This window comes from Engraulis encrasicolus, chromosome 11 (genome assembly GCF_034702125.1).
Source record: "Engraulis encrasicolus isolate BLACKSEA-1 chromosome 11, IST_EnEncr_1.0, whole genome shotgun sequence".
In the NCBI taxonomy this organism is placed as follows: Eukaryota; Metazoa; Chordata; class Actinopteri; order Clupeiformes; family Engraulidae; genus Engraulis; species Engraulis encrasicolus.
In genome coordinates this window covers 29233340-29247747 of record NC_085867.1, presented here as the reverse complement: position 1 = coordinate 29247747, position 14408 = coordinate 29233340, and the positions used below count along the sequence as shown (strand labels likewise).

The 14408-nt window shown below is 43.1% G+C and overlaps 1 protein-coding gene across 1 annotated transcript in view; it reads right to left on the bottom strand.

Moving 5' to 3' along the window:
- Positions 1 to 1107: 1107 nt before the first annotated feature.
- pkn3 (protein kinase N3) overlaps positions 1108 to 14408 on the bottom strand; it is a 38602-nt gene continuing 25301 nt past the window's right edge. Inside the window, exons 12-22 of the mRNA XM_063210377.1 lie at positions 13938 to 14034; positions 13442 to 13506; positions 12890 to 12959; positions 12220 to 12311; positions 11249 to 11425; positions 9389 to 9451; positions 6995 to 7071; positions 6196 to 6338; positions 5616 to 5723; positions 3758 to 3838; positions 1108 to 1372 (exon numbers count right to left, since the gene is read on the bottom strand). Of these exons, the coding sequence (XP_063066447.1) occupies positions 1172 to 1372; positions 3758 to 3838; positions 5616 to 5723; positions 6196 to 6338; positions 6995 to 7071; positions 9389 to 9451; positions 11249 to 11425; positions 12220 to 12311; positions 12890 to 12959; positions 13442 to 13506; positions 13938 to 14034 (1174 nt within the window). The 3' untranslated portion in view covers positions 1108 to 1171. The remainder of the gene's footprint in view (positions 1373 to 3757; positions 3839 to 5615; positions 5724 to 6195; positions 6339 to 6994; positions 7072 to 9388; positions 9452 to 11248; positions 11426 to 12219; positions 12312 to 12889; positions 12960 to 13441; positions 13507 to 13937; positions 14035 to 14408) is intronic.

The window sequence follows — 14408 nt, the reverse complement described above, 5'->3', positions numbered from 1 at the left end:
CAGAGGAAAGGGGAGGAGAGGAGAGGAGAGGAGATGGGAGATGGAGAGGAGAGGAGATGGAGATGGAGATGGAGAGGAAAAGGGAGGGGAGGGGAGGAGAGGGAAATGGAGAGGAGAGGAGAGCCTTGCAGAGGGAGGAGAGGAGGGGGAGATGGAGAGGAGAGGAGAGGAGAGGAGAGGAGAGGAGGGGGAGATGGAGAGGAGAGGAGAGCCTTGCAGAGGGAGGAGAGGAGGGGATGGAATGGGAGGGGTCGGGGTGGGATGCCGCTGTTCAGTGCTACTCACAGTGATGAGGGTCCCTCTACTGGCTGCTGGAGGCAAAAGCAGCCGATGGCAGAAGTGTGTGTGTGTGTGTGTGTCTGTGTGTCTGTGTGTGTCTGTGTGTGTGTCTGTGGGTCTGAGTGTGTGTCTGTGGGTCTGAGTGTGTGTCTGTGTCTGTGAGTGTGTCTGTGAGTGTGTCTGTGAGTGTGTCTGTGTGTCCAGTTCTGTGTGGCAGTAGGCAGTAATGCTCATGAGTACAACACAGATCTTCGGCATAAGTCTCCATGCTTGGCTGAGTCCTCAAACTCTCCTTTCCCATCCCTTCACTCTATTCCTCTCCTCATCCCTCTCCTCTCCTCTCCTCTCCTCATCCCTCCGTCTGTGCAGGCTGCAGATGGCAAAGGGTTGGGGAGAACGGCGTGTGAGCGGGGGGTGGGGGGGTTCTGACTGGAGCTCACAGTAACAGCTTTGCTGACGCTTTTAAAGGGGGGGCAGCACAATAACTAGAGGTGCATAGCCAAACCAGAGAAGAGGAGAGGGACAGAATGAGGCACAGAGAGAGTGAGACAGAGAAAGAGAGAGCTATAAGGAGAGAGGTAGAGAAAGACAGAGATAAAGAGAAAGAGAGAACAAGGAGAAAGAGCAGCAGGAGATAGGCACAGAAAGAGAGAGAACAAGGAGAAAGAGCAGCAGGAGATAGGCACAGAAAGAGAGAGAACAAGGAGAAAGAGCAGCAGGAGATAGGCACAGAAAGAGAGAGAACAAGGAGAAAGAGCAGCAGGAGATAGGCACAGAAAGAGAGAGAACAAGGAGAAAGAGCAGCAGGAGATAGGCACAGAAAGAGAGAGAGAGAGAGAGAGAGAGAGAGACAGACAGAGAAAGAGAGGGGTGTGTAACTAGTCCTGAGCCTTCAGTGCAGTGCTGAGAAGTCGAAGTCAGCGAAGATGTGCTGCTGCTCGGCGGTGAGGAAGATGGGCGTCTGGGGCGGGGTCAGCACCGGCTTGAGGCGCGTGAACTCCTCGTCGAAGTTACTGACGTCAGCAGAGCCCTTGATGCTGGGCAGGAACGGAGGCTTCACCTTCTTGGCCAGCAGAGCGTCCCAATCGATACCCTGCAGGCACACACACACGGACACTTGCTTAAGCGCACACAGACACACACACATCCCGTCCCAATCCACACCATGCGGGCGGGCACACACACTAACACCGTAGTGAAGTGTCAAGTGCAACAGCACTCCAACTGATAACCTGCACACACACAGGGGACATGGTCAAATCCCCAAACGCCCACCAGGAAACTGACACACATCCCCTTCTTGGTCAACAGAGCATGCACAGAAACATACACACACACACACACGTTCATTTCCCCAGATTTTCACTCACAGACACCAAACACACTTCTCAATTTGTAGTTATACGCCTAATCACGTCACCTGGTCCAACTGCCATTTTTTTCAAATTTGGAATTGGAATTTGAGCTCTGATGTCACAATACCCCTTCGTCGCAAATTGTAGTACTTCACCACAAGTGAACGTATTTAAATTGCATGAACGTAAGGAAGCTATTAGAACAGTTATTGAGTAAGTTGTGCAGGTCCGGCCACTTCAGCTATCGAGCGTCCAAATCGATACCCTGCAGAGTGAGGCTGATCTCAGAGGAAGAGAGGCCACTATGATTCCCTGAGCCAGCCCATGCATCTGGATCAGTGGTTCAAAACCTTTTTTGAAGACATGCCCCCCTGACCTAATCATAAGCCCCCCACCCAATAACATGATGTTAAAAGATGATAAAAACAGCACAACCAAATAATTTTCTCTACGTTATTATTGATTATGCTGTATGATTACCTCTTAGTTTTCTAGAATGATGTGATTCACTTTGAATCAGTGTTAATTTCGTCAACCATGACTATGACTAAAATATTTCGTCAAAGCCCTTTTTTGATTTTCGTCATTTAGACTAAGACTAAGACTAAATTGGGAAGGCAATGACTAAAATATGACTAAAACTAAAATTGATTTTTGTCATTGTGACTAAGACTAAGACTAAATTTTAAAAAGATGACTAAATTAACACTGGTGTTAAATAAAATGCAGAAAAAGAGAACCAGTGTGTGAAGAAGTTTCATTCTGCAGTGTGATATATGTTAAAAAGAGAAGCAGTGTGCAGAGAAGGTTTATTCTGTCCAGTCAATGAGAAAAGAGAAGCAGTGTGTGGAGAAGTTCTATTATGTACAGTGTTGACTAAAATGACTAAAAATTGACTAAGACTAAAATTGATTTTCGTCATTTAGACAAAGACTAAGACTAAATTGGGAAGGCAATGACTAAAATATGACTAAGACTAAAATTGATTTTNGAATGAACCTTTCCAACACCTCTCATTTGTGACTGGTAAAATATTGGAATATTGTTCTCCATGACTGTAAACAGCGTGTGTGGGAATTTCTGACGTATCTTTTGTGTTGCAATTGAAAGAATTCATACTTGCAAATGTAGAAATTGAATGGAACTTTGCACTAATCTTCATTGTCACCCAACACAGTAAGGGAGGCCCGTGCAGATTTTTTGTGGGGTCTGCATTTTTATGAGTATGGACTTCGAGACTGACATTTCAAATTTTCTAACTCTATTCGAATTATTGGATATACAATTGAATTTAGTTTAGAGTCCCATCCCTACTTCGTATACCGTCCTATTACTTCTGTTAAAGCCAGTTACACAGGAAAGGAAAAGGGCTCTATTCTAGTCCATCACAAATGGTGCCTTACTACGAGCGAATGCATTAAAATTGCATGAACACACAGAAGCTATTACATCAGTTATTGAGAGTGGCAGTCTAAGCATCAGATACAGGATCCTTTACAATAAATGGACCATCAGAGTGTGTCTGAGATAAAGCACATAATCCAATACCGATCTGAACATTGCAGTTTAAATTGAAGACCTAACATGCTTCACTGAAACAATTCTTTCATAAGATTCATTCAGAATCTTGACTATCTGCTAGCATCTAAATGAGTTTAGTACAGAGCTTATGTGCTATGAAACAGAATAGCAACTGAAATCAGATATCCCATCCAACACTCCAAATGACACTGAGTTACAGCATTTAATCAAATAAAACTGTAGATTCGAAATGACTTTATTATAGATATGATCTACTATGAATGTAGAGTAACTGCCATTTGATATTCTATCTACTACTCTAATGGAAATATTTACATCTGAAACCAAGCGGAACCTTGTTTAATTGTGAAGAGTTCTGAAAGAGAGAAAGAAAGAAAGAAAGAAAGAAAGAAAGAAAGAAAGAAAGAAAGAAAGAAAGAAAGAAAGAAAGAAAGAGAGAGAGAGAGAGAGAGAGAATGAAGCACCCAAAAAAAAGTGAAAAAAGATATAATGAAGACCTAAACGCTTCCAAACGTACATTTCTACGCACAACATTTCATTCATTCATTTCATCATTCAACATGGTTGAGTTTTGCACTGACCTGGAAGAAGCGATGTTTCTTGACCTCCTCAGCGTCCTGCTCTCCTGCCCCCAGCCTCCTCTCAGGGTTCTTCTGCAGCAGCTGTGGTGGCACAAGACAACAGAGCACAAGATATCCATCAGCCATCAGTCAGTCATCAGGCTCTCCTCCTCCTCCTCTATCTGTCCCTCTCCCAGGGAGAGAGGCTCACCCAGGTGCTGACACATGACAGCTCTTATCAGTGCCATGCAAGAGGGAGATTATTGACGGAGCACAGCCAGCACTCTGAGGGGAATTGCTTTCAGATCTTGGGACCGAGGGCCGACAATTGTGTCCCATGAACCTACACAAAAGGGCCAGTGCAGTGAGGGCAGGCAGCAGCCAGAGACAGTGGTGCCGGGGCAGGATCTTATCTTTGAAAGCTAAATGGCAAAGCAGTTGCTCATAGACATGAGCGTCAATGGCGTTGAAGTGGTAGCGCACTTCAGGGTTGTGCTACCACAGCTTGCTACACAGCATGCTACACGGATCCATTGACTTTCACTAGCTTAGCGACAAATTCAGTCTTTTAACTTGTCTTAAAGCAAGACAACGCTTAACATGAAAAAATAAGACACTTTACCACCTTTATAAACCCCAGCCAACAATTTTAACTGTTTTAAGCCCCAAAATAGTGGCATACCACTTTAACACAGTATGGATTAAATGGATTTTTTTTCTCTTTAGTAGAATATCTAAAAAGCATATTGATTGTGGTACATTAATAACAAATTACTAATTATTTCATGGGCATTAGCTGTGGTTGTACCTGATGACTGAGCCCCCCCAAAAAACGTCATTGACCCATGCAGTACATTTCCCATGTCTATGCAGTAGCCTGTACTTCTGTATACAGCAGGGGTGTCAAACTCATTTCGGTCCAGGGGCCACATACAGTCATTTTTATCTCAAGTGGGCCAAACCCGTATCGCAATTGCTAAATGTTGCAGATTTCTGCTTCATTTTAGAATCGCATGGCTAGTTTATCATCTCGAGGTGGATGACACGACAGTGGGTATATCAGAAGCACATTGACTGTACAGGGCACCCAAAAAAGGCAAATTAGTTCTCAAAATGAGAGCTAATTTGAGATTGAGAACTAATTTGGGATGGGTTTAGTTGGCTTGCTTGTATGTTATGCGTGTCCTATATGTCCTGAATGTTTTGTATTAGCGAAGCTCACTTTACTGCAAATCAAATCTACCCTTGGGTACCAATAAAGTTATCTAATCTAATCTAATCTAATCAAATCAAATCTTAGAAATCTGAAATGTCAGACACCTTCAGCAGATTTGTAATGAGCTACAGATTTCCATCTTTTTGACATTCTTAGTTTTTCCTCTCTACAAATCTGGGGGCCAGATTAAAATCACCTAGGCGGCCGGCATCCGGCCCCTGTCTGACACCCTGGTATACAGTATCTAATTGAGCAGTCGAGACACAACATGTCAGGACAACAGATGAGTGTGTCGAATGAAAACTGTGAGTCTAACACCTTTTGGATCATTGAACCGCACAATAGTAAACAGTGGTAGGTGGCATATAGTAACAGAGGATCTGCTGGCATGCCCACCGATATAAACACAGAGGGTTGTAAATAGAGGTTTGGAGATTTGTGCATCTTGAATCTCAGACAAATTTGTTGGTGTCAAAAAATAAATATCAATAAATGATAAATCAGAGTTGGAAGAGCCCTTTGTGTGTGTGCGCGCGTGTGTGCGTGTCTACACAGTTCCTGAATATCGTTGTAGTCCCTGAGTCTTTCAATTTACGCATGTTCTTAAAACATGATGAATGTCTGGTGATTATGGGCAGAGAGCAGCGGCGCGTGGCTACTCACCTTCTGGATGATTGAGACAGACTCGGGTGAGAGGAAGCGAGGGTAGCGCACGTCGTCATTCACGATGCTGTCAAACACCTCCTCCTCGTCATCGCCTGGGAACGGAGACTGATGCATGCGCACACACACACACACACACACACACACACACACACACACACACACACACACACACACACACACACACACACACACACACACACACACACACACAGATGTGTATACACACACACACACACACACACACACACACACACACACACACACACACACACACACACGCACACACACACACACACGGCAACAAGAGACAGATATTTTACATATTCAATGCAGTACATTAATAACAAAATTACTAACTATTTTATGGGCATTAGCTGCGGTTGTACCCCCAGCTGACATCTGAGCCCCCCAAGACACGTCATTGACCCATGTAGTACTTTTCCCATGTCTATGCAGTAGTCAGCCAATACCCAAAATTAAAAAAAACAAAAACAACGATAAACGTCTGGGGTCAGCAGTGCACGAAACTTCTCACATTTAGAATAAGAGCAGCAGGTCAATGTCCCCACAAGCTTACCTCTCCGACTAGCATCTCGTAGATGAGGACACCCAGGCCCCACCAGTCCACGGCCCGCGTGTAGTTGCTGTCGGTCAGCACCTCGGGGGCCAGGAACTCCGGCGTGCCGCAGAAGGTGGACGTGCGATCACCATGGTCCATACCTGCACAGCAATAAAGATTCACCTGTAACTGCCCTGTCTGTGTCAATATACAGTACGACACTTTCAACACTCACTGCTTCTTGGTCATGTTAATCTCTTGTCTACCTCAGCTCAGGATATGTTTTTGCACAATTGCCTTTGCCTTTCATGGAGTGATCTTAAAGGGACAGTTTGGTCAATTTCAACATGCAGTTGTAATGCTCACACTACCCTGGACTTGTCAGTGCCTGAGATTTTTTCTTCTTCTTCTTCAGCCGTTTCCGAGATCCTGGTCATTGTAATGGGGGCAGCTCTTTGTTTACATTTCAAAAAAACATTTTTTTTTTATTCCCAAAAACATCCAAAAGGTTATAAAACATCAGCAGACAACTAGCAAACAGCCGTACCTTTTGGGAAAATATTTGGAGTTGGCCTATGTTTCATTTTTTAAAAATGTAAACAAACGCTGCCCCCATTAGAATTGCTCATATCTCTGAAAGGGCTGAGCCGAAAAATGTGGCATCACCAGGTACTGACAAGTCAAGGGTAGCATGAGCAATACAACTGCATGTTGAAATTGACCAAACTGTCCCTTTAAGTGGAATTGTGATTTTAAATTGGACACAAATAATCGTGATTATTACTTTTTCCATACCCGTGCTGCCCTACTCACTTACCTTCTTTACACAAGCCAAAGTCGGCTATTCTCACATAGCCATCTGAGTCCATCAGAAGGTTGTCCAACTTCAAGTCCCTTTCAGAGGAAAAGGAAAAAGAAACAAAGTCCAAGTTATATAATGGAACTGGGAAGGAGATTGAGGGGACTTTCAAGGACTAAAGGGAAAAAAAAGCCAATATGACCTCAGTGTAATAACTTTTTTTTTTACCCCGTTTCAAAGAGGGCTCTGTTAAGAAAAGCGTTGTGGAGAGACTTCTGACTGAAACGTTTTTTGTTCAGTAAGGTCTTAAGAGAGAAAGTTTACACAGCTTTAAACAAAACTTCACTTGATAAAGACCCTCACAGCGACATGGGCCATTTGACAGGTTAAGAACAGTTAAGACTGCGTGCAGAACAAAGGTCAACTCCCTCAAATAAGTGTCACTTTTCACATCACAACTCCACTGGGGCAGACCCTTACATACAGCACAACAACCCTCTCTTCAATACAATTTGTATTACATTTTGTTAATTTATTTTCATTTCCTGACCACCCCTACTTTATGTTTACTTTTTTATTCAAAAGAGGTAACAACAAGAGAGAAAAAAGTGGAACCAGAAGAAACCAGAAATGATGTCTGAAACTGTGAACAAGGCTTGCAATACAGTATATAAAAAAACGCATCTCTTCAGTACAAACAAGTGTCACTTTTCACATCCCAACTCCATTGGGACAGGCCCTTATACATACAGTACACCGCGTCAACCCCCTCTTCAGTGCAGCGCAAATGTTTCCAGCAACTCCCAGGAGCTTCCAGAAACCACAATGAGCTAACGGTCATCACTGGGACTGACTTAAGGCCGTGCCTTCCCTTCAAACAAGTGTCCTTTTGTCTCACCATGGCAAAACATTACCTAGTGCAGTGGTTTTCAAAGTGGGGGCCAGGGACCCCTGGGGGGCCGCAAGGGGGTGCTAAGGGGTTCTGCGTCAAGTTGGAAGAAAGTTTGGGAACCCCAGACCTAGTCTGCTGAGACCATTGGAAAAAAATTGAATTCGACCAGAAGGAACTGACAAGCACCTCATCTGCCTCTACCATTAAGAAATGGAAACACCAAACAGCCATGACACTGTTCAGTGAGGCAATCAGCATAATTTTTTCTGCATTTTTTCTACATTGGTGTTCCTAATTAAACATTACATTAGTGGTTCTTAACCTTTTTTTCATGAAGCACCCCCTAACCTGTGCCCAAGACAAGCCGCGCACCCCCAACCCAAACGACTACAAGAGTATATGCACTAAAAAATGGTTTAAGTGATTAATTGCAATGATTCTTGCTTCAGACATTAATCAATACTTTAATGACGTTACATGGGGACCAACACATGTTTTAATTTGGTCTTGATTTGGCCTAATTATAATGTTTGGAAGCATAATTTTGGTCACAACCTCAACACAAACAAAATTCTGCGCACCCCCTGAAATCTCTGGCGCACCCCCAGGGCGTGCCCGCACCCCAGGTTGAGAACCACTGCATTACATTACATTACATTACACTTAGCTGAGGCTTTTATCCTAAGCAACTCATAGCTATCTACAGGGGATTTGTTACAGTCCCTGGAGCAGTAATGGGTTAGGTGCCTTGCTCAAGGTAGGGAGTGGAAGGGTGGGTTTCGAACCTACAACCCTTAACCATAAGGCCATGGCTGTCTAGGGTAGTGTGGTGAAGGAGAGGGTGAATGTTTGGGGAAAACATAAGAATCAGCTTGCCTGGCACTCAACTGACCTTGCCATTCTTCTACAATGGTAATACGAATGGTAATAAAATGGTGGGTGAGTGGACAACAAAGTAGAACTTCTGGCATGGCCCTCATCTCAAAGCCCCTGTCCTTAATCCAGCAGATATGTGGGTTGTGCAAGGGGGGCTGGCGAGCCTGACTGAGTTGCTCTACCAGGAGGAATGGGCCAGACATCCTCTGCAATGTTGTGCAAAGCCCGTGCAAGGCAGCCCAGCATGTTCAATTCAAAGTTACATAATTAAGCTCCACTAAATACCAAACACATCATATGAAGACTTCTAACACCCAGATGGATGTTGAAACAACCTCTACTATTACTCTACAACAGTGGTTCTCTCCCTTTTTTGAATACACGCCCCCCCTGACCGCAGCATAAGCCTGCCAATGCCCCCCTTAGTATCAAAAAAATAAAATGGAGTAATTTGCAACACATGAATGCCTGAATATCACAACAAAGGTGGAAGTTCCAGATCCGTAATAATAAGGCAATCGGTGGAGAGAAGAATATAAAATTGCTTGCAAGGTGATACAAGCATGAAACTAATCAAATATGTTCACCAGGACCTGCTCATCAATAAAATAATTACAGTCTGCACTGCGGCATGCAACACTCACCGATAAACAATTCTCTTATGGTGCAGGAACTCCAGCCCCAGCAGCACGCAGGCAGTGTAGAACCTGAATAAGACAGGAGAGAGCTCAACTTAGTCTACACCAGGCAGTGTAGAACCTGAATAAGACAGGAGAGAGCTCAACTTAGTCTACACCAGGCAGTGTAGAACCTGAATAATATAGGAGACAGAGCTCAGCTTAGTCTACACTAGGGGTCGACCGATACAGGTTTTTTAATGGCCGATGCGATACCGATTTTTTTTCCATCACTCTTGGCCGATACCCGATTTCCGATACCCGATATTTGGGGCCGATATGGGTAAAAAAAAAAAAGATTAAAAATGACAAATATTCCAGGTCTCAAGTTAAAAATAAACATTCCTTTAACATTACTTGATTGTTAGAGTGGGTGTTTATCAAATTGAGGTAGAACTTGTAACATTTAATGTCTAACAATCAAGTAATAAAAAAATAAAGTGTCTTGGTGCTTTTTAAAAAAAAAAAAAACGAATGACATAAAATAATAAATATTGCGTATTGGCCAAAACCACATGCGTATCGGCCGATACGATGCACTTAAAATATGCAAATATCGGCCCGATATATATACCAGGCAGTGTAGAACCTGAATAACACAGGAGAGAGCTTAGTTTACAACAGCCGTCACCAACGCGGTGCCCGTGGGCACTAGGTAGCCCTCCAGGAGCTTCTGAGGTGACCACCAAGGATGTTAATTAAATAGTGACTACTACAAGATTTTAGTCACAGTTAATGTTTTTTCTTACCAGTAATTTAAATATGGAGTTAATTCCTTAATAAAGAATATTTCTTCATAACCTCTAAGCAAATTATCATTCTATCATAGTCTGATTCGAGAATGATGTAAGACATCAGATTTTGAACAAACAAGTAGCCCTCAGGTAACCCTTGGTAGCCCTCAGACCCTGAATGGTTGGGGACCCCTGGTCTATAAGCATGGCCTTGCAAAGACCTATTCCACACAAGGACCTGCTACATTAGGTTATTGCACTTTTGTACCCAAGCAGTAAGCTTACTGTGGTAAAACCATGGAGATTTTATAAATGGAGGAGGTGCAAGCAATCCATCCCAACTGGTTGACAGGACAAGTATAGCCAAACAAAATCCCTTGGAAAAAAAAACATGTAAGGGGGACCTTGGCTGGAATCTTTGTGAACTTTCATTGCGATATGACTTAAACGTCCTTTGACTTTTGATTTCTATAATTGAAAATTACTTGTCAGAAGTCCCTTCATCCATGTGTGAATTCTTGCCATTCAAATATTTTAAGAACATGCTTTTTAAACCTGTATAAAATGCATTTTGCAATACAATGCAATGCAATGTCCAATACAAAAATGTCAATTTTCCAAAATGTTCCAAAATGGATACACGTCATTTGATGCTCACTTCATATGGGGGGCTTTGACGTGGTTAAGTTTGGGAACCCCCTTGGCTAGCTTACTGGGCCTGTCGCTCTGTGAAAATATTGGTGTTAGGGATGCAAATTATCGATTAATTCATAAGCGCCGTTTTCTCCCCGAAATCTCAATGTTTCTCAAAAAAAAACCTACTAAATCTAAACAATTTAATAAAAAATTGAGATAAAATACCACATTTAAATGAATTCTATATCAATTCTTTAATCCAAAGGTGATATAAATATTCTCACTCTTCACACCCCTCTTCACACACACTCTTCACATGCCCATTTCACCTGAGTCTCTTGTCAGTTGAATTGTCGATTAATTGCGATTAATGTTTTTTAATCGATTAATGCATTGATTAATGCAGTCGATTAATCGATTAATCGTTTGCATCCTTAATTGGTGTATATGTGCTTACCGGGCCTGTCGCTCGGTGAAGATGTTGGTGTGTATGTGCGTCATCAGGTCTCCGCCGGGGGAGTACTCCATGACGAAGCAGACGTGGTCCGAGGTCTGGAAGCAGCCGTGCAGGTTGACCAGGAAGGGGTGGTGCGACTCGTTGATTGTCTCGAAGATCCTCTTCTCACACATCAGGCTGCACATGAAACATAGAAGAACAGTCATCTCCAACTGTGCAAACACACCAGAAACAACAAAAGCTACAAAGCGTTGCTGGACTGTTTTCATAGCAAGACTGACACGAGTGATGGAAGCGAAAGAGTATGACCGCTAAAAGCAGAATGAAAGCATTCAGACATTCCAATTGGCTGTGGTGGCTGTCCCTGAGCCGCATCATAGCTCATTACCATAATATTAGCTGAAGTTCAACTACAAACTGTCGCTCAAATCGCCTCTTGTCGCCCAAATCGCTTTGGTCCCTTCTGCCACAAGCTCCTCCATAAAAAGCCAATTTCTTCCATCACCATTGTTGCTCTATATGTGACAAATTTAACCGTATGCAAGTGAGGAGCAAATTTTGCCGGTGGCAGCCAATCAAATCAATAACACAAATGTCTCAATTAATTGATTCACCGCTATAGTGACTATTGAGCGGTCAGAATGAAACACGGAATTTCACCTAGCTTTGCACAAATTAACTTTTGCATGCGCTTCCACTGAGAGATGACAGCATCGGCTGTCTACACTATGATGACAATAAAACGTTGCAGTTGGTTACATGCTCAGTAAAACTACAATACAAATTCTCTTGCCACTGGAAGCCACATCACTCAACACAAGCCTCGTCAGAGCAGAATATGAGAAATCCCTTTTTATACAGAGCCCCTTTATAAAAGACACACCCACCCTCCGATTCAACCCGTCAAAACGCCGCATGACATAAGACATGCCATTGAGTGTGCTTGGCTTGGGTGTGTCGCGTTACTGTACCTGTCCACCTCGTCTCGCGTTACAACATCGCCCTTCTTCAGGGCTTTGATGGCGTACAGCTTCCCCGTCCTCTTGAACTCCGCCAGGAGGACCTGTTGGTGCAGATTGGGGAGGAGAGAGTACGGGTGACTCATTCAGAACACTATAATATACTCTGATGCACAGCACATGCATTACACATGCATGACGTTGAGCAAGAGAATGTGTGTGATGTATGGAAGTTTTTTATTTTGATTACAAATTTGGTGTTGAAGCGATATACTGTACCATTTCTGGAATACAGTAAGCTCGTTTGATACCTAACCTCGAGTTAAAATATTGAGTTTTGCCTTTCTCCTGTACTTTAGCCATTCTCATGGTCTGATGACACTACTTATAGTTACAAGCTGGCAATTATCATGGAATCTGAACCCATAATATTCAATGACCATGAACGGTAAAGTTTGCACTGGCAGAGTCCGACAAGTACAGGATGGAAGTACAGGAGGAAGCTAAACGCAATCGTTTAAATAATCTAAAACAAGGTTATTTCCAGAAATGGTACAGTATGTACAGTGTCGTTTTAAATGCAATTCAATCGTATATGTAATGCTTGCTACATAGGGAAATGAAAATAAAGTACACTTCTACGCTGAGAGAGAGAGAGATGGCACAGGTCGGGGAAACAAACCTTTCCAAAATGTCCCCGGCCCAAAACTGAGATGCAGTTGAAGTCTTCCATCTGCATTGCCGCCTTTTTCCTAAAAATGGGGAGGGGAAGGAGTGAGATAGAACTTTGACATAGCGGAATTTAGTTCTTCCTTTTCCCCCTCATTTCTTTAGTTCTTCCTTTTCCCCCTCATTTCTCCTTTCAGCAAGGTTGTTGCAATGTATAGACTACCTATGTTATTACCTCTGCCAAGGAGGTTATGTTTTCGGTCACATCTGTCTGTCTGTCTGTCTGTCTGTCTGTGATAAAACTTTGTGAAGTTGTTGGAAATGACAAAAGTAACAAGTGATTACATTTTGGTGGTGATCCAGAACCAGGAATTTTAAAAAGATTCTTCACTTGCGGGATAGGGCAGATTTTTACATTCCAGTTTCTAACTCCACAAAATGAGGCAAGAAAGACGTGAAAGAAATAGGGTGTAACATAGTCAAATGTTCTATCAAACAGCTTCCTAGGCGGAGGTCTGCACTCTCTGAGTGCATTTCTAGTTATCTGCGCATTTCCAGAACTGACCTGGGAGCAGGTGTGGGTCTGACAGGAGGGACATGGTTCTCCTCATGGGAGTCCTCTTTGGAATTCTGAAAGTCACAAACACCACCGAATACATGAGCAAGAATTATACAAAGGAAAGCAATACAACACAATCTCAAAGGTGAACATTATTCATCAATTAGTGTTGCAGTGAATAGAAGTGGTTCCATTAATTGTCATGACCAGTTTACACTTCAAAAACAAATCCTCAAACATCAGCCTTCTCTTAAATATATTCCGGTTTCAGTACTTGTTCGGGCCTACATTTTTTAAGGATTCATGAAATAAATGTATTGTTTTGTCATAGAGATGCAGTGTGGTAGATGTGGTGTCAATGACAAGCAATTAAGTGCACGCAACTCGGAGCAACTGTCCTGACTCCTTTCTTTTGAACATTTCTTACGGAATGAGCACCCAGTTTCTTTTTATTTTCGTTGAGTTGAGCATATTATAAAGCTTAGTAGATGTGGCGTCTTACCAGCGGTGTGTCTGCAGACGGCGTCTTGGCCAGGTGGAGGCGTGGCGGTTTGGGCGGTCGCTCCTCACTGAAGTTCAGCTTGAGCACGGCAGAGTCCCTGCAGCAACACAGGAAACCACAGCATGACCTCACCTGCTGGGTGGCTCATATTGGCATTCTGCCAGCCTGCCTCGAGGTGTTTTCTACCAGTGTGAACTGAACCCATGAGCATCTGTAGCAGTGGGTTCTTCGCATTATCTTTACTCTCCTCCTCCCTTGCTTGTGGCCTTGTGATGACGTCATAAGCGCAATTCAAAGTTCACCTTCTCATTTGCAATCGGGATGTTTGAATGGGGAAAAGTACCCCAAAAGTGGTTGTGACAGTGACGAAACCTTATCGTTTTCTCCATGGAGGTTTAAGTTCAAGTTCCAGCTCAAGTGCTTTTATTTGTCTCATACATATTCCATGTAGTGAAATGATGATGGGGTAAT